The 24,061-nt window shown below is 36.7% G+C and overlaps 5 protein-coding genes across 9 annotated transcripts; 3 read left to right on the plus strand and 2 right to left on the minus strand.

Annotated features, from left to right (window-relative positions):
• Positions 1 to 3,322, plus strand: LOC18614662 (transcription factor bHLH130-like). Of its 4 annotated transcripts, none has more exons than XM_018114258.2 (8): positions 1 to 377; positions 540 to 697; positions 844 to 1,438; positions 1,895 to 2,238; positions 2,331 to 2,495; positions 2,672 to 2,737; positions 2,838 to 2,906; positions 3,003 to 3,322. In XM_018114258.2, the coding sequence occupies exons 3-8, from the start codon at positions 859 to 861 to the stop codon at positions 3,072 to 3,074; spliced, it is 1,296 nt and encodes a 431-aa protein (XP_017969747.2). In that variant the 5' UTR covers positions 1 to 377; positions 540 to 697; positions 844 to 858; the 3' UTR covers positions 3,075 to 3,322. The 4 variants fall into 4 exon arrangements, with proteins under 4 accessions (XP_017969747.2, XP_017969748.2, XP_017969749.2 ...); XM_018114259.2 differs by having other exon boundaries at positions 1 to 364; XM_018114260.2 differs by having other exon boundaries at positions 1 to 269.
• Positions 3,323 to 3,821: 499 nt separating this feature from the next.
• Positions 3,822 to 5,716, plus strand: RABA4C (RAB GTPase homolog A4C). The gene is made up of 2 exons (XM_007052521.3): positions 3,822 to 4,350; positions 4,893 to 5,716. Exons 1-2 carry the CDS (start codon positions 4,124 to 4,126, stop codon positions 5,341 to 5,343), a joined length of 678 nt encoding a protein of 225 aa, XP_007052583.3. The 5' UTR covers positions 3,822 to 4,123; the 3' UTR covers positions 5,344 to 5,716.
• Positions 5,717 to 6,043: 327 nt separating this feature from the next.
• LOC108663557 (Bifunctional inhibitor/lipid-transfer protein/seed storage 2S albumin superfamily protein) lies at positions 6,044 to 7,149 on the minus strand. Of its 2 annotated transcripts, XM_018128601.2 has the most exons (3): positions 6,904 to 7,149; positions 6,260 to 6,508; positions 6,044 to 6,148 (listed from the first exon to the last, which is right to left on the minus strand). In XM_018128601.2, the coding sequence occupies exons 1-3, from the start codon at positions 6,908 to 6,910 to the stop codon at positions 6,132 to 6,134; spliced, it is 273 nt and encodes a 90-aa protein (XP_017984090.2). In that variant the 5' UTR covers positions 6,911 to 7,149; the 3' UTR covers positions 6,044 to 6,131. The 2 variants fall into 2 exon arrangements, with proteins under 2 accessions (XP_017984090.2, XP_017984084.2); XM_018128595.2 differs by having other exon boundaries at positions 6,260 to 7,149.
• A 140-nt stretch (positions 7,150 to 7,289) lies between these two features.
• LOC18614664 (2-oxoglutarate (2OG) and Fe(II)-dependent oxygenase superfamily protein) lies at positions 7,290 to 10,655 on the minus strand. The gene is given in 8 exon segments (XM_018128579.2): positions 7,290 to 7,566; positions 7,568 to 7,639; positions 7,722 to 7,847; positions 8,444 to 8,650; positions 9,111 to 9,179; positions 9,262 to 9,354; positions 9,460 to 9,633; positions 10,178 to 10,655. Coding segments are annotated over 8 exon segments (1,053 nt in total). The 5' UTR covers positions 10,439 to 10,655; the 3' UTR covers positions 7,290 to 7,515.
• Positions 10,656 to 11,768: 1,113 nt separating this feature from the next.
• Positions 11,769 to 23,597, plus strand: NOXY38 (tetratricopeptide repeat (TPR)-containing protein). Its single transcript, XM_007052523.3, has 29 exons — positions 11,769 to 11,942; positions 12,749 to 12,984; positions 13,420 to 13,481; positions 13,692 to 13,881; positions 13,956 to 14,096; positions 14,199 to 14,355; positions 14,465 to 14,658; positions 14,769 to 14,870; positions 15,222 to 15,357; positions 16,036 to 16,164; positions 16,374 to 16,773; positions 16,917 to 17,021; positions 17,289 to 17,407; positions 17,695 to 17,803; positions 17,882 to 18,025; positions 18,496 to 18,621; positions 18,708 to 18,878; positions 19,020 to 19,106; positions 19,242 to 19,373; positions 19,667 to 19,822; positions 20,055 to 20,123; positions 20,552 to 20,710; positions 20,907 to 20,963; positions 21,049 to 21,089; positions 21,261 to 21,380; positions 21,541 to 21,850; positions 21,933 to 22,040; positions 22,188 to 22,259; positions 22,691 to 23,597. Exons 2-29 carry the CDS (start codon positions 12,759 to 12,761, stop codon positions 23,153 to 23,155), a joined length of 4,287 nt encoding a protein of 1,428 aa, XP_007052585.3. The 5' UTR covers positions 11,769 to 11,942; positions 12,749 to 12,758; the 3' UTR covers positions 23,156 to 23,597.
• Positions 23,598 to 24,061: the final 464 nt, after the last annotated feature.

Here is a 24,061-nt window from a genome sequence, read left to right on the forward strand (position 1 = left end):
GAAATAGTTTAGTTTATAAGTGTACCTCAAGGGGAGACAAGATTGTTTGCCTCTGCCGCTCTATGCTCTCGCTCCCTGCCCTTTCTAGTTCTCCTCTCTTTTTGGTCTTTTATTGATTTCAGTGTTCTCTGCAGAAAAAAAAAAAGAAAAAAGGGTTTTGGAGTTTAGATTCAGACCCACAAATCTGAAGGTGTTTTGAATGATCAAAATCCAATTTTTTCTTTGGCAGTCAAGTGCTGCTTCCTCTTGTGGAATACCTGAACATACATGTACTTTACATATGTCTTCTTTTCTCTTCGTCTTGAAGCTGTTTTCATGGAAAAGGAACAAAATTCAAGAAAGATCCTAATCTAATGAAAAGCTGGTTTACTTTTCTTGTACACTTTTCCATTCATTCCCTATATGTTTTAGTGTTTAATTTAGGAACTTAATCTTTAACTTTGAGCAGTAGTATCTCAGGGCTGGTGTGGTGTGAATGCAACAAGTTTCCATGGGGAGTCTCTCTGAAATGTCAATTCTTTTACCTTTTCTTTTGGCAGCTATTCGGCCAATTTAGCTTGAAGAAGCAGGTTTCCTCTTGGGTTTTTCCTCCAATTTTGAAGAAGCAACCTCCAGAAGTTTAAGCAAAGTTTTGAAGTTGGGAACTTAAGAAGATAAAGCAACCTTCATAATTGGAATCTTTTATAGAAATTATCAGGTGTGGACATTGGATACGGTATTACTTTCTTTTTCATTCATTAGTTAAAGAATCGGTGCTTCAAGCTTAGCATGTAATCAAACACAAAAGGAAAAGAAATGGTTGGAGCTCAATTATCATTGATGTATGTTTTTGGTTGTTCACAGGAATCCTCGAAAGACATGAGTGTTTTATACAGCTCTAATTTCAAGTTTCCAGATGGGGAATTGAGAAAGAAGCAAGAATTCACGGATTCAAGTTACTATCTTCAACAAAATCACCAGCATAATGCTGGTCTAATGCGCTATCGCTCAGCGCCAGGCTCATTCCTTGAGAACCTTGTGAATGGTGGTGTCACCGCAAGTGCAATCGGATTCGAAGATTATCGCGATGTCCGATCTTCAAGTCCTGAAATGGAAACATTCTTTATGTTGTCCTGTAATGGTTCGGGTAATTCCAGTTGTCATGATATGCAAGAATATGGAGAGAAATCTGTGAAGCAAGAAGAGTCGCTGCCTATTTCTCAACAGAATGGATGTTCTAATAGTTCAGAAATGATGTATCAAAGCTTACCAGTGCATAGTTTGGCAAATGATAATACAGTTAGTGTTGCTAATAGCATGGAGAGTTCATTTGGTCTTAGTAGCTCTTTGGGATTGGAGAATTCGATGCAAGCAAAGCCGGGTAATGAAAATGGCTCCAATCTTGTTAGGCAAAGCAGCTCCCCTGCAGAATTTTTCTCCAACCTTGGCGTAGATAATGGTACTTTCCTTTCACTCTCGTTCTTAATCAAGTTTGTGTGATTATTTGTTTAATCTTAATTTCTTCTGATGCTCTGTTTCTTGAGAAAGTTGCCAATCCATACAAACTTTTGCATTGCTTTGATCTCCGATGTGATTGCCTGGGAGCAATGCTTCCTTCAAGCTACAAAAGATGGATATTTAATGAAAGTCTTTCTGTTATTAGAGTTGACTTTTGCTCTTTGTAGTCTGAGAAAGGAAATGTTTATTTTGCAAATTCTTTGGATGAAAGGATGAGAAAAACTATAAATAGAAAGGAATTTGGGTTGGGGTTGTTCTAAATTTAATATAGATGCTAGCTATGCAGAGAGAAATTTGTAAATTTCTGGTTCCCTATGCTTTGATTGTTTCTTAACTTGATCCATCTTTGGTGATGCTATGGTTATTAATCATCACCTCGATTCTTAATGACCGGCAGGTTTTAATGTAATCGGAAAAGCGAGCACTTTCCGGGCTTGCAATGGTACTAATGATGAAACTACATCTAATGGTAGCGGTAGGTTGTATAATAATCATATCAGCTACTCCTCTGGGCCATCTTCATGTTCAAGGCATATGCCTCGAATCCCTGAAGTTGAGAGTGAAAGCATGGGGGTGAGTGGTCCTGAGACTGGAAGCTTGGGCAATGGTAATGGTAGCAATGGGCACTTCATGTCAAACTTGGGGACCGATTCTTGGAATAATGCTTCACTCAGTGGCCTAAAGAGAGCCAGAGAAAGTGATGGGGACTTATTTCGTAATTTAAGCAGATCACAAACTCAGGTAGCTGGCACTTTCAATTCATTGCTTGAGTTTTCTTAATTCTGCTAACATTTGTTTGAATACTGATATTATTAAACTTTAATCATAATCAGGATTACAGGGACCGTTCTACTGCTTTGACACACCATTTGAGTTTGCCTAGGACTTGTGCGGAGATGGCTGTTGTAGAGAAGCTTTGGCAGTTTCAAGGCTCGGTCCCTTGCAAGATTCGAGCCAAAAGAGGCTGTGCTACTCACCCACGCAGCATTGCTGAGAGGGTATATTTCATCATTTAAACATTCTTCATTCATATTCTCAGTGTTTCCAGATTCATAAGCTTACTGTCCCACTCCCACCCAAACAAGAAGCAGCCTTGGAAAATGTTCCAGAGTTTTTCATATTAATTCATGAGCGGGTCTTTAATTCTCTGTTCATTGTGGTATGCAAACTCCAGGTGAGAAGAACGAGGATTAGTGAAAGAATGAGGAAACTGCAAGGTCTTTTCCCGAACATGGAGAAGGTAGCTTAGACCCTGCATCTGTCATTCTACACATGCTGACTATAATCAGAGCTTAGTAACAAGATTTAAAGGGACTCAATTCTCTGTTTTTTGTTGGCAGCAAACAAATACAGCAGATATGTTAGACATGGCAGTTGAGTACATTAAAGATCTTCAGAAGCAGGTCAAGGTATATAATAAAAGACACAGCCTCAAAAGAAAGTTTTCACATGAAACTCGAAGCCAGAACACCTCCTCACAAAAATGCTGTTTCTTTTTCTTGCAGACACTCACGGATACTAAAGCAAAGTGCTCGTGTTCTAGTAAACAGAAACACTACTCTAACCTTTCTACGTGATTAGTTTCTGTACAGATAGCAATAGTTGAGAAGGGGGAGAAAGTGGGTAACTAGTCATTTGTAGCGCATTGGAGAAATAATAGAAATGTTGAGAGCTTGAGCATGTGAAGTAGGTTGCAGCTATAACCTTTGTGTGAGACCCTGAGCCAGATCCAGATCCAGATCCAGATCCAGTAGGCCGATGTCTTATTGATTAATGTATTCACATTCAAGTCTCTCAATAATATATAGTTGAGTTTGTTCTGTAATTTTATCATTTCAACCACAGTTGACCCATCCAGCCGTCGGGCAAGATCAGTATATACGCGTCTCTCAAAGTAATGCTAGTCAAGTTTTGTTGATTTTAAATGACAAACTGAAGGGTGGATTTGATATATATGATGAACTCATGGCCATGTCCTAAATCAATTGATGAGACATGACGTAATTGGTTATGAGCATGTTACTACCAGTAAGAAAAGAACTTTTTAATAATGTAACAAGCCTAGTAATCTGTTATAACAAGTCCCGTCGACCACAGCAATACTAAACAATGCTTGATACATTCCTATTGAGATATATATATATGTATATATATTTACACCCCCAAAAGCTTTTAATTATTTATTATTTGTGAAAGATGCTGTTATTTTTGTTTTTTCTAAACTAGTATTAGTTATCTTTGAATAGTGACATAATTACCTTTGCGAATAGTGAAAATAATAATTTATAAAATATTTACTATTCCTATATTATTGTAAAGAATTAGCTTTGAATTTGCCCTTTACCTTTTTGGAAGAGTCTGTCTGATTCTCTTCTTCGGCCTGCCTGCCACATCGTCGATTGTCAAAGGCTCAATTTTCTTTCTCTTCTATGTTTGCCTTCAACTTTCCTAGAAAGTTAACTCTCTGCCTCTGTGATTGTTAGCTCGCTCACAGGGTCGGGTCGGGTCCAGTAGTAAATCCAGCGAGCGAGCGAGCGAGCGATCGAGTTTTTTCAAGTCGGGGCAGAATCTTGAAATTTTGTGTCAAGTGAGAATTGTTTGATTCGTAAGATAGATAGAGATAGAGATGTCGAGTTTGCAAAGGGATTTCAATCAGAAGATAGATTACGTGTTCAAAGTGGTGCTGATAGGAGACTCAGCAGTGGGGAAATCGCAGCTCTTAGCGCGCTTCGCAAGGAATGAATTCAATATCGATTCCAAGGCGACGATCGGCGTCGAATTCCAAACCAGAACTCAGCTTATCGATCACAAAACCGTCAAGGCTCAGATTTGGGATACAGCTGGTCAAGAGAGGTATGTAACCTCTACCTCCAGAGTTCTCATAAATGCATCAGCATCCACTGTAACAAGAGGACCACTTAAGCTTTATTAAAGCAGAAAACATGAATATGATTTACTGTGTGTGGGAATTGGGATGATGCCCATTGTCAACCATTGAGAACTTGCCTTTTCCTACACTGCTTTGATCATCTTGAGATTGAGCTGGATCATACCATGAGCTTATAGTTGGTAGCTTATTCTCTGTACTTGTTCATTCTCCTGTGATCGTTTTCTTCTTCAATTGTCAAACCATATATGATTCATGGATGTATTAAGGGCTAAGGAACATTCTTCCTTTACATATGATGGGTAGCACATGAATGAGATGTAAGTGCATGTGCATATGGAAAGGATTTTGTTGCTGAAAAGCTATCACACTCTGTTAGGTGATCAAACAGAGATGAGTCCCTTAATTCTTTCTTTGCAAATGTGTTCTAATGCTTTACATGATTAAAGCATCCTAACATCAGATCAGTTTTTTCTTGTTCGATGTGTGGTGTTGGTGGTTCACCCAGGTACCGGGCAGTTACAAGTGCATATTACAGAGGAGCAGTAGGGGCAATGCTGGTCTATGACATAACTAAGCGTCCATCATTTGATCATGTTGCAAAGTGGTTAGAGGAACTGCGTGGACATGCCGACAAAAATATTGTGATAATGCTTGTAGGCAACAAGTCGGACCTTGGCTCCCTTCGAGCTGTGCCCGTAGAGGATGCTAAAGAATTTGCACTAAGGGAAAGCCTCTTCTTCATGGAGACATCAGCCCTTGAGGCCATCAATGTGGAATCAGCTTTCCTTACAGTTCTAACAGAAATATACCGAATCATCAGCAAGAAAAACCTGGTAGCCAATGATGAACAAGAATCTGAAGGTAATGCATCACTTCTCAAGGGAACCAAGATCATCGTCCCTGGACAGGAGCCAGAAACAGGAGGAAAGAGTTCCAGTTGTTGTGTGTCATCCTAGGAGTTTCGCCTTCTTTCAACTAATGCATATGGGGAATGGTGCTGTCTCTAGGGTTAGGAAACACCCGTCTCTAAGTGCCCTCTCTTCCTTTCAGCGAGTCTTATCCATCCAATTTTAATAGCATCATACCATCTTTATGTGTCTGGCCAGGGATCCTTTGCAGAGATTTGGTGTATCAAGTAGTCACATTTCAGTTGTTACTGTTGATTGGTGTATAGGTTTTGGTTCAAACCTGCGATGATGTAATGTATTTTACATGAAGATCTGGCTTGTAATCTATATCTGACTCATAAATTCTCACATGGTTCGGGGATTGTTTAGTTGCCAGTAAATTTTCTCAATTATACAAAGTAGGCTAAATTGCAGTTTGTGATTTGTATTTGTTCAAGTCATACTAGCGGTACCTGTACTCATTTTTAGCTTCCACATGGTAATAACTAATAACAAATTTAATGCTAGAAGTATGCATTTAGCCTGAATAAAGGCTGGGAAAGCGTATCTTTCTGAATTTCTAAAAACGTAGCATAGCTCCATAGAGCAAGAAGACACATTCATATAATAAAAGAAAATAGAGCCAATGGACTCTAACCAAACGAAACAAACTCTAATCTGCAACCAAACAGAAACAAGAAGAAGAAGAAGAAGAAGAAGTTTGACAACACAAGCCCACAAGCTTACATATACTACTTTTCATCTATCCTTTATTTTGGGCAATCTACCAATAGTACTAATTGGGAAAGGCACTAACGAGCTCTCCACAAACTTATTCATAAAAATCACACGTGCATCTACTTCATTATATCACCTGCATCAGAAAAAGGTTTTAAGGAATCATTAATTTGCTGGCATAAGGAAAAACATGAACTATAATATCCTTTTAGGATAAGTATTAGAGAGGGAATGAAGGAAAGAATACATGGTTCAAAGTTGGCAGTGCATTTCTCAGGGAGCTGCAGGGCCATGTTCCGATCAACACCAGATATGGGAGGGCCATTTACAAGTACACACAGACAAGGTTGCCCCAGAGCTTTGATGGCATTGCAGCAGGCCTCATTTGGTGGAATAGGGCTAAAGGGGGCAACTGCTGCTCTGCAGGGTATTAGCTGCACGAGCGCTGAGAAGAAGGTGCTGCTACAAGCAGAGCCCTCACTGTGCTCCAGCAAACCTGTTAGGACAGACACAAAAACCAGAAATGGCAGAGCCTTGGAGTCAAAAAGCTTCATATTTAAGCTCTACTTAATCACCCTTAGAATGCTTTCCTCTGACAAGGAAATTGTCTTGCCAAGCAGACATCTATATATATGAAAGCCACTCATGTCATGCGATTAGGTACCTCTATCCTAACCACAGATCATACATTTCGTGCCATTTCTGTGCTGATTCTGCTTTTGATCTGATTTTCACAGAGAAACTGACTCTTTTAACTTTTAAAACAGTTAGTAAACCAAAAGTTCATGACTCTTTTATCTTTTAAAATTTTGAGTAATACTGATATTGGTTACTGAGAGCTAAACCCTGCAAAAGATATGGATTATGTTAGTCAGCTGTTCTCAGGCATACCTGTCATGGTCAACTTTGCTGCATCAGAAATCTGTGCCACAGGATACAAAATGGCTTTCCTTGATTTTCCAAACACTCAGTAAATTACCTGTTTCTCATCATCAATTGGCTGTATGTTGACCATGCCACAAGCTAATCAGGATGCTTTATAATAAGAGGTTGATATGCACTTAGCATAACTGCTCCCACTCCTTCCCCACACCCCAACCAAAAAAGAAAGAAGCAAAACAAATTGGGATCCATGTTATTAAAATGGTGATAATTTAATATTTATGCCCATGCCATTCAACAGTGAAATGACAGCATCATTATTATTTAAATGAACAATGGCAATGTAAAATTGAATTTATGCACTAATACAATCATTGAGACAATGAACATAGAAATTGAAAAAGCAATGTTCTATATTTTAAATGAATTTGCAAGAATAAACAAAAATATTACACCATGTAACATTTTAAATACCATAATGTCGACCACCTTTCTTGCAAATAATTTAAACCAAATACCCTTTAAATGTTATTTGCATCTTTGGAACAACAATAGTGTACGATTTATTATATAATGAGAAACAAATTTATAATGATTCCCCTTTATTTCCTTTCAGATTAATTACTGCAAGCTCTTGTTCAACAAATTCTCCTGCACATATTGGTGGATATTTGCTGGCAAGGGGTGATTCTGCAAAGTGGCCGAGAGGCTTTAACACTGCATCCGAAGCTATGTGTGCGAACAACTGCACAAGACCAAAAAATATCTCATAACCGTTGTTTGTCAAATGCTAAATTGATGGCTAAGATATGGTTCAGTTCACTCACTGTCGAGGATACTCTCCATAAGCTATGATTTTGCTCTGATGCCAACTTTATAGCATCAATTGTCCTCTTTGTGACAACAACTTCATGCATACCAGCTGTGCACTCACCAGCAGTCAACCATTCTATCTGCACAGGACAGAGGAGTGACAATGAAATAATTATTGTGAGTAATGCATGATGCTTAATTCAATATACCAAGGAAGAAGTTAATTAAATCACTATCCACAAAGTTTCAAAAATTACGGGCAAAAAAATGATGGAACTAAGACAATTTAAAAACTCCAAGAATTTCTAGTTTTTCATTCTCAGTCCAATGGCTGAGGTATGCAAGGGTAGCTCTAGCTCATGCCCAAAAAGCTGTGCTGTTCTAACTGCGCACTTTCATTTACATTTGTATATTCTCTACCATCTATGGTACTAGACCATTTACAGTGAGCAATGATGTCTCTCAATCTTAACGTACAAAGAATTACATATGCTTTCTATAACTAAGACATGAAGGGAGATGCCAATGAAAGAATATCAGTCAGAAAAATCACCATACAGAATATTAAACCAACTTTTCTGACCATTAGAACAGGGCATCTAGACATGTGACTTTTTTTTTTGGAGGATATTTTACATCATTTACCTAGAAAGACAGCAACTTGGTTGGCCAACTAGTTCACAAGCAATAACCATCATTATCATTAAGCAATAGACATCAGTGCTCACATTCTTACCTGCTTTCCGGTCTGAATTAGAAGACATCCTACAGGAACCTTCACCTCAACCTTTTGCCCATTCCTTAACCAAATGTTCAGACCAGGGAACCTACTCCTTCCATGAATAGTTAAAAAGTTAAGGTCATAGTGGTAGCCTGCAAACACAGTGCCCTCGTGCCCATAACATCTGAGGTCACTCCCTGTTGGAGCTAGAAGATGTGGCCCCTGGATTTGGAAGGAAAAATGATTCCTTGTCAAGTGCAAAATATAGATAAGTGATAAGCTTCCCAGTGAAAAATGAAAAAGTATATAATGTGCACCATGACTCTATTGCAAACAAAGAATATATAGCATGACACACCATGACAAAAAAACAAGATCACTACCACAAAAAATAGTGAAACAAAGAACCTCATCAAGGTAGCACTAATATTGCTTATCCCACAATGAAAAAGTAGAGATATATGGATCCCACTAAAAAAAGGGAAGAAAGGGAGAAAACCATGAAAAGTAATTGGTGGGCCTGCAGGCCAACAAAGCTTTAAATAGACCATTCATGATCTTCATTTCTCATTCCCATTATTCCAGATACTTTATATCACAAGAATGAACAGCAGTAAGTTGGAAGGAAGATATTGATGTAGGAATACTAAAAAAGTTCAATCTGAAACTGATTATTTCATACCTGCTTCATAAGGGAAGTAAATGCATCTTTTGGCAGCCCAAACCCAATTGCTGCCATTTCAGCAACAGCCTAAGCAAGAATAGCAACATACTAACTTTAGTCTTCAGATAAAATGGATCACATAAAGGCAAGCAAATCAACAACGACTCACCTCTATTGCTGATATCATTTTGTATCCCCAAGTGTCCATGGTCTCTTTCCATTCAGGGAAACCTTCAGGTATGACAGGTTCAGAATTAAGTTCCTGCAATGGAGGAAATATGAAGAGAATGAAATCAGCATAAACCTTCATATCATTTGAACATGTTTGCAAGAGAAGAGAAGAGAAGAGAAGAGAGAGATATGAGACCTGAAACCGGGTATTCAAAGGGCGAGGCCCCACTCTCCACATGTATCGCCACTTGGGATCGGGCCCCTTGGGAGTGTATGGTTGGTGCTCTTTGGGCATTGCCCTTAACTTCTCTTGCATTTCTTTATCGACCAAGCTTCTTGGAACTTCCACACCCTCCGGTGTTACTCCTACCTGTAATCTCCATTTGGATAAAAAGTTAAATCAAATATTTATATTGTTTTTGCTGAAACAAACAAATATCCGAGTAAGAACTAAGAAACCAACACAATAAGATCTCCCTTGATTTTTTTATGGAGAATATATAGGTGGAGATGTAAGCTTCTTTTGTTTCATTGCGAGAAACCAAAAGAACCTAATTGAGTCAACTTATAATATTTAAGTACTTTATAGGGCAGGACCTCAATAAGCCGCTGAGAAAAAAGTTTTAAAGTATACATATAACTTTGAATGTTCTCCCAAAATCTTATCTGCGCAATGAAGTAAGCATCTTCGACTTTTCAGAAATAATTTCCACTCTTTTCCATAAATCAGTCGAACTTGTTTCGCTTTCCACCACACATTTCAACCAAACAACACAACACAAAAAATCTATACGGCTAGTTCAAAATTCTAGCAAGCATCCAAATTCCAATGAATGTTCTTCAGCGGCCAAACAAATCAGAAGAACAAAAATTAGATAATGAAAGATAATTACAGGGAAAGAGAAAAGGCGGACCTGGTAATGCAAATACGGACGCTCCTGCAAGCGCTTGAACTCGGCAGGCTTCTCGAAGTACTTCTCCATCATATCAATGAACCGATCGTTGTCTTCCGCCGTACAACGCGGATCCTTAACCAGTAATGCCCCCGTTTCCTTAAGCAGTCGACTCACCTCACGGCACAACTCGCTGAGTCCACTCGCTCGCTTAGCTGACTCACCATCCCTATTCCCAGCGATCTCCAAATACGGTGCTAGATCTATCACCGGTAGCTCCATTTGTCAATTTATTTTCTTTTCTTTTTTTAAGAATATTTGGTGTCGAATTTTGGATTCTTTATTTTTTTCCTCTTCCTTTTAAAGAGAGAATACGTGCAGTTTAGTTTAGAGAGGAGCGAGAGAGAACAAATACTGTGGGCCGTTTCGTGATGGCGGGAGAGGGGAATCATATAGGGTGCGCCGGGGCGTACGATTTGGAATTTCCTTTTTTAAGTTGGAAGAATTTATGCAGTAACTAGTTTATATTTCTTTTTGTCAAAATAAAAGGGAAATTTTTTATTTCTGTGCATCGTGGGAGGCTAGCATTAGCGTATATATTAATTAATGAATCTTTAATTATTAGGTTACGGTATAATTATAAATACTTATTTCAGAAATAAAACCGGAAATGAATTATATTAATTGCTATGTTTATAATAATTAATAATTGATTCAAGCACATTAATTTTTAACTATTGCAATTTCCGTTAAAAAGTCTTTAAATTCATTTTCTATCTTATTGCATTGTTGATTAATTTTTTTAATTGATTATAAGATATGATTCAAACTTTAGATACTAATATAATAAAGCAAGACGAGTTAATCAAAATCTAGATAAAAAATATGTCATTGTTATATACGGATTATTAAAAGTAAAATATAAATCACAATTTGTAGTAACTAATATATAGCTTATCAAACATTGTGGTGCTTTTGGTTAATCTTCAATTTCGTTTTGAGATTGTATTCATTGAAATATGTGAATGCCTTCCCATTAAAATAACTTAGGCATGCGCTGGTGCTTATGGTTAGTATTACACAATTCTTGAGAGTGCTAAAAGTTAAAAGTTAGCGTCTCTTTTTCTCCTCTAAACTCTAATATCATATGTACCAAAAATCAACTTATTTTAATGTACAAAATTACTTGACACTTAATGATATCGTCCGCTTGTTACTAGACATATATAGTAATTATTTACTTAAATCATGTACGAATGTGATGGGTTGAATAAACTTGTTTATGCATTTTATGACTGATTTTAATTAAAAAAAATGGTTCAACTTAGGTCCCAAAAGAGTTTAAAAGGTTGCACCGTTAATATGTACGGTGTATGTTTAATACTAGGCTTAGGCAAGCACCTGGTCACGTGCGCTGCGCATGACAAAAAAAAAAAGAGAAGCAGCAGGAGCAGGAAGGAAGGAGAAAGAAAAGGCCTAGGCCCCAGCCCAAGACCAAGCCCAAGCCCAAGCAGATTGATTGGGTTCTCTGTCGGTCCAAACGAAGTCCTATCCAATAACAATAATGGACGGTCTCATTCTCCCTAAATAATCATTAATAAGGCGCAGGGGGAGAGAGAGAGCAATCAAAAAAGGGCGAAATTTCGCCGCCTCTGAGCCATTGCCCTCTTTTTTTCCCCTCCTAAAACCTCACTTCGTTTCCTACTCTTTCTCTCTGTTTTTCTTTTTTTCAACTTTATACAGGAACACAGCGTTTGCGGTTGAGTTGCGATTGGAGTTCCTTTAGGTAATATGATACTAGTTTCATTTCTCATTAGACCTTTACCCACCTCTTGTGTGCTATGCTACCATAATAGTATTAGTAACATTAAACTCTCAACGAAATGGAAAGTTTCATCTTTTCCTTTTTCCTGCTTTTATGTTTTGCGTATGTGTAAATTTCTGAAAAATGGTACTGAGTTGCAACTCAGAAATTTAGTGGATTGGGCTTTCATTGTTCTTTGAAATCAGTCTTATATATACACACACTCATGAACGTTTAATGCATTCAATTTTCTTGTCCTTCCTTTACTGTTTATGAGTTTGTGTAATACATATACATACATATATACCTGGAAAGTTTAATGCATTCAATTTTCTTGTCCTGCTTTTACTGTTCATAAGTTTGTGTAATATGGAATTTGCCTCTTATTAGGTGACATGGAGATTCCCTTTTTCTTTCAATTCTTTTGAAATTTGTTATTTAGAGTTCAACTCTATATATGTCTTATGAGCATTCATAGTAGTGTATCATTTGCATGATTTCAAAGTGATAATGGTGCTTTATGCTGCATTCTGCCTGTTCAGGGTTTGGGAAAATTCCTTGTTGTTTTGTTCTGCCGTCTACTTTATTCAGGGGTTTAATAGAATTCACAGCATATGTTTGCATATGTAGTTATTTTCTTTTTAAAATTTAAAGGATATTACACACACACACACACATGCGCATAATATTTGTATTCTCTGCCTCAGATTTTGGGTGTAAAACAGCCAACGCATTGTAGAACTTTTCTGGACTCTTTATATGCTAATGAATTAAGGTATTGGAATCAGGTTGGTGCAAATGGCTGGCAAATCTAATAAGGGAAGGAATCGGAGAGGGTCAAACAATTCTACAACTTCTTCAGAGCCAGCTGTGTCATCTGATGCTCCCTTGAAGGATAATGTAACTGCTTCTGAGCCTCCCAAAGTTGAGTCTAATGGAGTTCCAGACATGGCTGAATCATCTGGTCCCAAGTCAGAATTGACAGAGCATGAAAGTTCGAATTTATCAAACCAACCAAAGCAAGGTGAATTTGGATATGCCATTGTTAAACTATTATTATTATTATTATTTTAAAGTTTTAACCGTTCATGAGCACATCCACGTCACCTCAAATATCTTATGAGAATTTACTTTTTCAAGAGATTTATTACCATAATGGTTTAATGGAAGAGCTTCAATATTTTTCTATTTTGAGAAAGAATGGCACGACATACATTTCAATGATTTATCTACATGCATACACGTGCATTTGCCAATTTTTGCCTTAAACAATTTTAAACAGACGAATCTTCCTTATCAGTACCTTTTTTATGTTTTAGACGCATCCAACTTAGGTTAACAATGTGTTTTCGACTGTTGTTTATGTGATATCTTGATTTTAGTATGTTTTGTGGTTCTGATGAATGCTTCTTTAGATTGTTGTTGGGCTCAATCGTTTCTTTCCTCCATGCTAATGCAGGTGACCTTCATCTTTATCCAGTGTCTGTTAAAACTCAAAGTGGGGAAAAGCTGGAGCTGCAAGTGAGCCAACTTGATTGTGAAACTATCTCTTCTCACTCCTTCTCTGGTTTACATTTGTGTGTTTGTATGGTTAGGTGTCCATATGCATCCGTGTGTGTGTGGATTCATTCTCATTGAATTCCGATTAAAAATTGAATTCTCTATTTTCATAGATACCTTATTGCTAACGTGGTTAAAATCCTGAATTGAGTAGTTTATTTGAATATGCAGTTGAATCCTGGAGATTCTGTCATGGACATACGACAATTCCTCCTTGATGCTCCTGAGACCTGTTACTTCACATGCTATGATTTACTGCTGCACGTTAAGGATGGTTCAACTTATCATTTAGAAGATTACAATGAAATATCAGAAGTAGCTGACATTACTATTGCTGGTTGCTCCCTGGAGATGGTTGCTGGTATAGTAGCACTGCTTTCCATTTTATGGTTTAAGGTCTGTATGTGGGCTCTAACCTGAAAATTATTGTGGCAGCATTATATGATGATAGATCTATCAGAGCTCATGTTCACCGCACAAGAGATTTGCTTTCCCTTTCTACACTTAATGCCTCACTCTCAACATCGCTTGCATTGCAGTATGAGAATGCACAAAGTAAACCTCCAAATTCAGGAGGTTTGGAATTGGACCTGAAATCACTGTCCATATCACTTATTTTATTTGTTTTACCAATTTATAGACTTTAGGATTTTGACTTTCAATTTTATTGTTGTTTAGATGCTGCAAGGACTGATGTTCCAGAGCTTGATGGCCTGGGCTTTATGGAGGATGTTGCTGGATCATTAGGTAAATTGCTATCTTCATCTTCAAAGGAGATCAAATGTGTTGAGAGTATTGTTTTTTCATCCTTCAATCCTCCACCAAGCTATCGAAGGTAAAATGCTGACATTTCTTTTCTATAATTACTTCTGTGTTTCACCTATTTCTTGAGCTTTTTTTTTTTAATGAGTATCAACAACATATTGTAACCTTTGTTGGGACAGGCTTGTAGGGGATTTGATCTATTTGGATATAATAACATTAGAGGGTAGCAAATACTGTATTACGGGAACCACAAAGATGTTTTATGTCAATTCAAGCACAGGGAATGTTCTTGACCCCAGACCAAGCAAAGCTGGTTCTGAAGCTACAACTCTCATTGGGCTCCTGCAGAAAATCAGCTCTAAGTTCAAAAAAGGTAACAGAATTTGTAAAAAATTATATTTAACTGTTGTTGAAGGTTGAAATTTTCTAGTATCGTTTACCGTTTCTCCAATAATTGTTTCCTTTTGTGTTCTTGTATTGAAGCTTTCCGGGAGATTATGGAGCGGAAGGCTTCTGCACATCCTTTTGAAAATGTTCAATCTCTGTTGCCACCAAATTCATGGCTGGAATTATATCCAGTTCCTGGTAAGTTTGACTTCCTAAAGTTTGATGTTTAGCTCCTGCACATCCTTTTGAAAATGTTTAGCTGTCTGACATTGAGGGTAATTTTTTTGTGGTAGAATATATTTCATCATTTTTTAATTAAATAACAAATTTAACAATGATGCATTGCAACAGAAGTATAGTAGTATTTGCTACAAATGTGTCTGTTGTTATGGTACTTTGAGGTTGACTGGAATATTAGCAGGACCCTTAGAGGGATGATATGGCTTCTTTTCCTTTATTATTATTTAATGGCACGAGTTTGGAGGTTAAAATTTCATAGTTTGATCCTTTTCCACATTAAGTTGATTCTGTTGTTTGTGCTGCTTTCAGATCACAAACGTGATGCAGCCAGAGCAGAGGATGCATTGACTCTCTCATATGGGAGTGAGTTGATTGGTATGCAAAGAGATTGGAATGAGGAATTGCAGTCTTGTCGAGAATTTCCGCATACAACCCCTCAAGAAAGGTACATAATTCCATGGACCCCCTTATAATTAATAGTTGCTAATGTTCGTAACTCCTGATTTGTCATTTTTTTGTTTTTGAAGAACTTAATTCGTTCTTTAGCTTTATGCTACTTATTTATCAATAATTGGCAAGTAATGTTTCCTCATAAAATAAATTGTTAGAATGTCTAGCTGGATGTATGTATTGCCTATCATTCACCTTCATAACAGTATGTTATGTGTGAATAACATTTTTTATATGCTTATGCACACTTTAACAATATGAACAAGTACTATATGATAACTGCAATAGTGTTGTACCCAAAATTTAGATTTAATGTGCCATATTGAAAATAAATTTAGTGTCTTTTAATCTGATCATGTTAAGTGTTGTAATCTTGGGAAATGAACCCCAAAATTCATGTGTGTGATTGAAGGGGAAATTTAGAAATTTCTTTTTACATTTGTCCCATGTGTCGTAATCTTAAGATTAAGGAGTGCAAAATAAACTAATCTAGCATGTTTTCTTTTTAAGATTACAAAGAATGAAAGGGAGTATTCTATAGTTTGAAAGTAAAATTACCATGTCATAAATGATATTGTTCTTTTAACCATATACATCCATGCTACTCACAAGCTTTAAGATGTTAGCAATCTTTGTAGAGTTTCTGCTTATTATGGGGATAATTTTGTGGCAGGATCCTGCGGGATAGGGCTCTTTACAAAGTGACCTCTGACTTTGTTGATGCAGCAATTAGTGGTGCTATTGGAGTCATCAACAGATGTATACCACCCATAAATCCAACTGATCCAGAGTGCTTTCACATGTTAGTGTTCCATAAAAGATCTCTGTATTTGTTCATTGCTTTCCAATATATTAGTTATTGATGGTTTATTTGAGGAGTGATGTGATCCTGTTTAACCTTTGGATCTCTTCATTTTGTGATACTGAAGTTTGTTCATATTGCACTATTATACTTCTTATTCTTCTCTATCATTGAGATAAACTTGGTACTATGTTTTCTTTTTATTTCAGGTATGTTCATAATAACATATTCTTCAGTTTTGCTGTGGATGCGGATCTGGAACAACTTTCCAAGAAACGTGCGGCAGATACCAATTCAAACAATCAGAGTGCAAATGAATCCATTTCATTTTGTTCATCTGAAAGGGTTGCTAATGAAATGTTGCATGGAGATAGCATGGATTCAAATGGGGAAAGATATCGTGGATCAAGTATAGGAGACAGTAATAATGTAAAAGAATCAGGTCAAGTGTCCGCCGAGACACAGTTGGCTGAGAGTGAGCAGGCTACGTATGCCTCTGCAAATAATGATTTGAAAGGCACCAGGGCATATCAGGAAGCTGATGTCCCTGGACTTCATAACCTTGCTATGGCCATAATTGATTACAGGGGTCATAGAGTGGTAGCTCAGGTGAAGCCATCTTTCTTCATTTTTTTAGTGAGAAGCTGTTGATGCCAGAGTTGTGTTCCTTCGTCAGCCTAATTCTTTTTTGCTTTTTGGTGTCTCTGTTTTTCTAAAATTTTGTAGCATAATTTGATACTTCTCTTTTGTAGAGTGTGTTACCTGGTATTCTCCAAGGGGACAAATCAGAGTCTCTCCTTTATGGATCTGTTGACAATGGCAAGAAAATTTGCTGGAATGAAGATTTTCATTTAAAGGTGAGGAAATATGAAATCTGACATTTCCTTAAAAGTAAAGTACTTATGTCAGGTTTCTCATATGGCATGTTTATTAGTTGTCTCTTTTGGGGTAGGGCATCAATTTCTTTCAACTGTACAATTTGTTTTATCTTGTGGTTTTACTTTCATATGTTTCAAACATGTTATTGTAATGAAAGTCTTGAGTTCAAATTTTTTTTTATCACATTATTAACTTTTTTGCAAAGAACAAATGTTTTAAGGGTGCTGACTTCTATATTTCTTTAGGTGTTAGAGGCTGCCAAATGCCTTCATTTGAAGGAACACACAGTACTTGATGCGTCTGGAAATGTTTTCAAATTGGCTGCTCCAGTGGAATGCAAGGGCATTGTTGGTAGCGATGACAGGTGATTGAATTTTCTCTTGTGATTTGCAATTGAATGAGCTGTATTAGAAAGTGGTACTAGTATTTTAGTTTTCAAAGATGTAGACTTTGCTAATATATTTTGTTTTCTACTTGCATCATCTTTGTCTTGATGCCTTAATGATGATTGTCAATGTTTTTGTTGTCATGGCACCGTCATTGGTAAATCATGTGTTGAAGCATGTTTTAATTTGTGCTTAGCCACATTGTCATCTTCATCTTCCTTTCCTTCTGCATTCCTTTCCCCCCTAATTTCATTTTTTGTTTTAGGCATTATCTTCTGGATTTGATGAGAGCAACTCCTCGTGATGCAAATTATACTGGACCTGGATCCCGATTTTGTATATTGAGACCAGAACTAATTACTGCCTTTTGCCAGGTATAACATTCTTACATTAACATCAATTTGCAACTTGTTTGAAGTGCTCCATATCTGATGTTGTCTGCTTAAATGAAGAGGGCTCAAGCTGCAGAGAAATCAAAATCTGAGCGTAAATCTGAGGGAGAGGCTAATGTGACAACTGATTCATCAAAGGTTGCTGGTGTAGAAGTGCCAGTGGGGACAGAGGCCCATGAGGCTGCAACTTCAGATGATAACCAGGCAAGGATCTCATAATGAAGAAAGATATTTAAGCTATTGCATTCTTTTTCTATATCCCCTGGTTGGGTATTTTTAGAACTCTCCTATATGCTCTTTCTTTTTTGTTGCCTGATGTGCCAATATGCCCCCCTCAACTTTAAAAAAGTGTCTGTAGTAGTCACTGAGTAAGTCAAAGCCTTAAAACTTTTCTGCAAAGGGCAATTGGAATTCTTATGTAAGGTATTAATCAGGGGGAAACTTTGAAATGGTTGTATGCATTTTTATTTTTTATTTTTACGTTGTATGTGGATTAGGGCATTGAATGTGAATGGTAACATGCCCATGTTAGATATGAATTTTTGGACATTGAATGTAATGCTTGATTATTCTCAGTTCTATCACCTAATTATTTTAGCAATAAAAATTATTTTGGTCTGTTTAACATGTGACTGTGCTCATGTGCTCAGTAATTTTTCTTCCTGTGACCACAGGGTATAACCAAGGAAGGTACAGATAAAGAATGTGTTTCTGCATCTGTTAAAAGTTGTGAAACATATGAAGATATATTCTTTAATCCCAATGTTTTCACTGAATTTAAATTGGCTGGGAGTCAGGAGGTGAGTCTCATACGTCTGCAACTTTCTTTATTTTGGAATGCTGTTAAAATCTGGATTTTCTTAGATTTTTCCTTTGTGCACACCAGGAGATAGCAGCAGATGAAGAAAATGTGCGGAAAGTAAGTTCTTATCTTCTAGATGTTGTACTTCCTAAGTTTATACAAGATCTTTGCACCCTGGAAGTTTCACCCATGGATGGCCAGACATTAACAGAAGCACTCCATGCACATGGAATTAACATCCGGTACATTGGAAAAGTAAGCTTTATGTATTATGTTTGTTGCTTGATAATTTTTCTATTTTGGTATTAGCATATAATAGCCGCGGGCTTACTCTTATAGATCAATAAAATTTGACAAATTAATTAGTCAATCAGCCATTTTAACACAATTTTACAGGTTGCTATTGGGACCAAACATCTACCTCATCTATGGGATCTTTGTTCTAATGAGACTGTAGTCCGGTCAGCAAAGCACATCCTTAAGGTGAGATCATGTTGTTGTATACTTGAACATCTATTTCCTGTTTAGATAATGCTTTTCTGCATTTCTCTTTCTATTGTCAAGTTTTTATTTGGTAATGGTTATTACCCCTCATGCCATCTATTTCTTGTTATGCAGGATGTTTTGAGAGATACAGAAGATCATGATCTTGGACCAGCAATCTCACATTTTTTGAACTGTTTCTTTGGAAGTTGCCAAGCTGTTGGTGCAAAATTAACTTCTAGTGTACAGTCCAAAAACCAAAAGAAAGTATGTTTAATCTAGATGAATTTTTCATCCCGAGTTACTTTAATATAAGTTGTTTCATATGTGTTATTTCAATAAATGCTACTCTCAGGGCCCTTTGTAGTATAGAATGTTTAGTGTGTAAATGATCAAAATCTATTTAAGCTAGAGATTCCATTGTCTAAGGGGAACTGCTTTCTAAAAACGGTTGTTTACTGTTCTTGTAAATCAGTTTTGCACTTGTATCCTATGGTGATGGTAAATCTAGTCTGGAATAGAGTGCCTGGGGTCTGTATTTATTTTCAAAATATTTGCAGGAGCAAGCAAGTCATCAATCGTCAGGGAAGACTTCGAGGGGACCTGCCAGATGGAAGGGCAAAGCATCTGCTAGGAAGAATATTTCCTCCCATATGAATGTTAGCTCAGAAACTCTTTGGTCTGACATTCAGAAATTTGCAAAACTGAAATATCAGGTATTGATTTGTATTATTTTGTATGGATATCCTATAAAGTAGCTAGATCATCTCATCTGTGGTGAAGGGATGCTATGTATTATGAATGAATGCTCATCAGCATATCTTTTTTATTAGTGCCCCAAGGAAACAAGATGTGTGAATCTGGGTTTTGTTGGATCTATGAGTATTTTGTACGTTTGAGTACATTAGTTTGTACTATATGTATGATTTTGGATTTTCCTTTCTGTAGTTTGAGTTGCCAGAGGATGCAAGATTAAGAGTGAAGAAAGTTTCTGTCTTGCGCAATCTATGTCAAAAGGTAATAATGGGTTCTTTCAATTTGCCATTTCTTATTTGACTCCCATCTGTCCTTGTTATTTGTTGATGATTGATTGCTTTTATGGCCTTTTTTGTTCTATGTAAAAAGCACCTTAAGAATTTTCTTATTTGCTTACATTGCTGGTGCATGCTTTGAAGCATTTCTTAGGAGATGCATTTTGTGTCAGGAGCAAACTGCATAATATTCCTAGTGGTAGTTTCTATGATTATGCATCTTTTTTATTAATGGTATTAGACTTTAGGTGGTTCTAGCTTGGACTACCTTGCACAACCTTTATAAACCTTCTACCCTTAATTGTGTTGCATGTGCTGAGTAATTTACATTGCAGCTGTGTATTATCTTCTGATAAAATAAACCTAAATGTTCTGATTTGTCCACTGCTTACATTAATGTGGTTCTCTATTCAGGTGGGCATAACTATTGGTGCTCGCAAGTATGATTTTAACACTGCAACACCTTTTCAAACGTCAGATATCTTGAATCTCCAACCTGTAGTGAAGCATTCAGTTCCTGTCTGTTCAGAAGCTAAAGATCTTGTAGAGACGGGAAAGGTCCAATTAGCTGAAGTAAGCACTGTATTCCTCATTTACTATAAAAATTTTGAAAAAATTTTCTCTAGAAAAGAGGAAAATTGAGGGTCAAATTTTTCTGCTATTGCTCATAGTTTAATGGTTGAATTGGATTGGATAATTATGTAGAATTTTTAGGATGTGTAATATTTGTGACAATTTTGAGAAACTCGTGTTTCAATCTTTTTCTTAGGGCATGCTTACTGAAGCATACACAATGTTTTCAGAGGCATTTTCAATACTTCAACAGGTAAGTTAAGCCATTTTCTTGGTTTCCACGTATTAAGAATATTTAAATATCAGCTTTTCATGATCTTCTCCTGAATTAATTTCAGGTCACTGGGCCAATGCATCGGGAGGTTGCCAATTGCTGTAGGTAGTTATCACAACTCAAACATTTTACTGATTTTTTTTCAAGTCATCTTTGTATCTTTAATATATATAGTACTCAAGGTTTTGTACATTTTGCTTTATATATTTGATCAAACTAGTGACATATTTCTTCACCTCCAATCTTTGTCTTAATGGTTTTCACTTCCATATTCAGGTATCTTGCTATGGTTTTGTACCATGCAGGAGATATGGCTGGGGCCATAATGCAACAGCACAAAGAACTAATTATAAATGAACGTTGCTTGGGTTTGGACCACCCTGATACTGCTCATAGGCATGATTTCTTTGCTCTATGTTTTTCATAGTGTCTTAACAATCTGAATATATCTCAATTGCTATGATTACAGTAGAAGTATTATGAATTTTGTTTATAGAAACTTATTGCCCTTTTCATAGGTCTTAATTCAACTTAATTTGCAATCCTCCTGCTGTAGTTATGGCAATATGGCTCTTTTCTACCATGGCCTCAACCAAACAGAGCTAGCATTACGGCACATGTCCAGGGCATTGCTCTTGCTAAGCCTATCTTCTGGCCCAGATCATCCTGATGTTGCTGCAACTTTCATAAATGTTGCAATGATGTATCAGGATATTGGAAAGATGAACACTGCACTTCGTTATCTGCAAGAGGCCTTGAAAAAGAATGAAAGGCTGCTGGGCGAGGAACATATTCAAACAGCTGTATGCTACCATGCCCTTGCAATTGCATTCAATTGTATGGGTGCCTTCAAACTATCTCACCAGGCATGTGTTACTGGAAGAATAATGTGTTGTCTTACACTCCAATATGATTCATTTAACTGATTATTGCTTTTGGTGCACACAGCATGAAAAGAAAACCTATGATATTCTCGTAAAACAGCTTGGTGAGGAGGACTCGAGAACAAGAGACTCCCAGAATTGGATGAAGACATTTAAGATGCGTGAACTTCAGGTAAGTGAATGGTTTTGCAATTACAGTGTGATATCAATCTATTCTAGAGTCTGATAAAGAGGAAATTTTTTTTTTTAACAGTAAGTTTAAGTCCATATTTGTATTTGTCCTTTGTGGTGTCTGAAGTTATTGATTTGGAATTTTCAGATGAATGCTCAAAAGCAGAAAGGCCAAGCTTTAAATGCAGCTTCTGCTCAAAAGGCCATTGATATCTTGAAGGTTCTTCAATTACCCTGCTCATTTCTTCCCTCCCTTCCACATTGTCAGTTCTCTAAGGCAGCTGCTATCAGAAATTATTTTGTTTTCATTTGGTTGATGCTTTGGTTGTTTGCTCTTTATTCTTTGGTTTTCTTTTTATTTTTTGTTTTTTGCTTTCTCATTCCTTTCCATTTTTTGCATAAAAAGCTAAAAGCAAAATGTAACATCAACCAAATGGAGCCTTAAAAAGTCATCTCTAGCTTTTGAGCATTTTTTTTTTTTGTTGCTCTGGGTTCCTTTTTCAGCCCAAAACCAAAAAAAAAAAAAACGGAAAACAATTAAGTAGATGCAGATATGTGTTATTTCTTGCTATGGTTAGCCATCTGACATTCTTCAATGAAGTATGGGTTTTCAACCTTTTTGTTTACCTGATTTATGATTTGGCATGACAGGCCCATCCAGATTTAATACATGCATTCCAAGCTGCTGCTGCAGCTGGAGGATCAGCGAGTTCCAGTGCTTCTTTCAACAAGTCCCTTAATGCGGCAATGATCGGTGAGACTCTACCGCGAGGACGGGGATTTGATGAAAGAGCAGCTCGTGCAGCGGCAGAAGTAAGGAAGAAAGCTGCTGCTAGGGGTCTTGCGACTCGCTCACATGGGATGCCAGTCCAAGCTGTGCCACCACTAACTCAGCTCCTTAACATGATCAACTTGGGGGCGGCTCCAGAGGCAGGTGATGGTGAGGAAGCTGGAGAAAAGGGGGAAGCAAACGGCCATCATCCAAATGGACCAGTTGATGCCAAAAATGATACAGCAACATCAAAGGAAGGAGAACAAGCGCCTGTTGGATTAGGCACAGGCCTGGCGTCATTGGATTTGAAGAAACAGAGAACAAAACCAAAAGCCACGTCTTGAGATTTTGACTGGCTGATTGTCGATGTGTAACTTGATGAATTTCAGGAACAATTGCCACATAGTGGGTGTGAGTGGTGAATGGGTACTCACATGCAAGTCGGGAGAGTAGAATTGCCAGCAAGAATTCAATTTTTTTCCCAATAATCTGGCTCACAGTGATGCAAAATAGGTATTTATAGAATTGTCAAAGAGTCGGTTCTTAGTTTTGTATTGGGCATGATTTGAAGGTAGACTGGTACAAGTGTTTGGTATTGTAGTGTAAAGGGTTAATAAATGGCCCTCCTGAAATGAGCTGTCCTAGCAATAATTTGATACTTGAATTTTAGGCTAGTTATTAATAGCAATTTTGTTTTTGCTTTTGTTTTTGTTTTGGGATTGTGGTGCTCTTAAAACTTGGAACTAGTCTTTTTTGATAAAGGGATTATTTTTCTTGGTCAGTCAATTTTGCTCACTATAATTATGCATGCTTTTCAAAGTAAGAAGTAGAAGAAAATTTAAGAGCCTGTTTGATTTGGTTTTTTTTTTTTAGCATAAAAGTTATTATGAATTTTTTTTGCAAAATAATAATTTTTAACTTAAGTTAAACTGTCAATAAATTATAAAAATTTTAATTATGATTAAAATTATCATAAAAGTATTTATGTTATCTTTAATTATAAATGGAATAGTTTTTAAATTTTATATAGGAATAATAGTATTAGATTTTTGTTGATTTAGCAAAAAATAAGATTTTAATGCTTCAATTCCATAACAAATAAGAAAAAAGAAAAAACGGTATGTTTAATTAGTGAAAAATACAAATTTTAGATTTTTTTAAAACTTCTATAAAAATAAAAAATTTTAAATTTTTTTATTCCACTGTTGAATAAAATTTTATAAAAATATATCGAAGAAAGAGACGTCTCA

The sequence above is a fragment of the Theobroma cacao genome, chromosome 1 (genome assembly GCF_053813885.1).
Source record: "Theobroma cacao isolate CCN51 chromosome 1, ASM5381388v1, whole genome shotgun sequence".
In the NCBI taxonomy this organism is placed as follows: domain Eukaryota; kingdom Viridiplantae; phylum Streptophyta; class Magnoliopsida; order Malvales; family Malvaceae; genus Theobroma; species Theobroma cacao.

Excerpts from the sequence above, each read along its gene's own strand:
- LOC18614662 (XM_018114258.2), top strand. The coding sequence starts at position 859 with ATGAGTGTTTTATACAGCTCTAATTTCAAGTTTCCAGATGGGGAATTG. Across the intron at positions 2,738-2,837 it reads TTTTCCCGAACATGGAGAAG|CAAACAAATACAGCAGATAT; the intron begins GTAGCTTAGACC and ends TTTTGTTGGCAG. Across the intron at positions 2,907-3,002 it reads ATCTTCAGAAGCAGGTCAAG|ACACTCACGGATACTAAAGC; the intron begins GTATATAATAAA and ends TTTTTCTTGCAG.
- RABA4C (XM_007052521.3), top strand. The coding sequence starts at position 4,124 with ATGTCGAGTTTGCAAAGGGATTTCAATCAGAAGATAGATTACGTGTTC. Across the intron at positions 4,351-4,892 it reads GATACAGCTGGTCAAGAGAG|GTACCGGGCAGTTACAAGTG; the intron begins GTATGTAACCTC and ends TGGTTCACCCAG.
- LOC108663557 (XM_018128595.2), bottom strand. The coding sequence starts at position 6,566 with ATGAAGCTTTTTGACTCCAAGGCTCTGCCATTTCTGGTTTTTGTGTCT.
- NOXY38 (XM_007052523.3), top strand. The coding sequence starts at position 12,759 with ATGGCTGGCAAATCTAATAAGGGAAGGAATCGGAGAGGGTCAAACAAT. Across the intron at positions 19,107-19,241 it reads CAGCAAAGCACATCCTTAAG|GATGTTTTGAGAGATACAGA; the intron begins GTGAGATCATGT and ends CTTGTTATGCAG. Across the intron at positions 21,381-21,540 it reads CACCCTGATACTGCTCATAG|TTATGGCAATATGGCTCTTT; the intron begins GCATGATTTCTT and ends CTCCTGCTGTAG.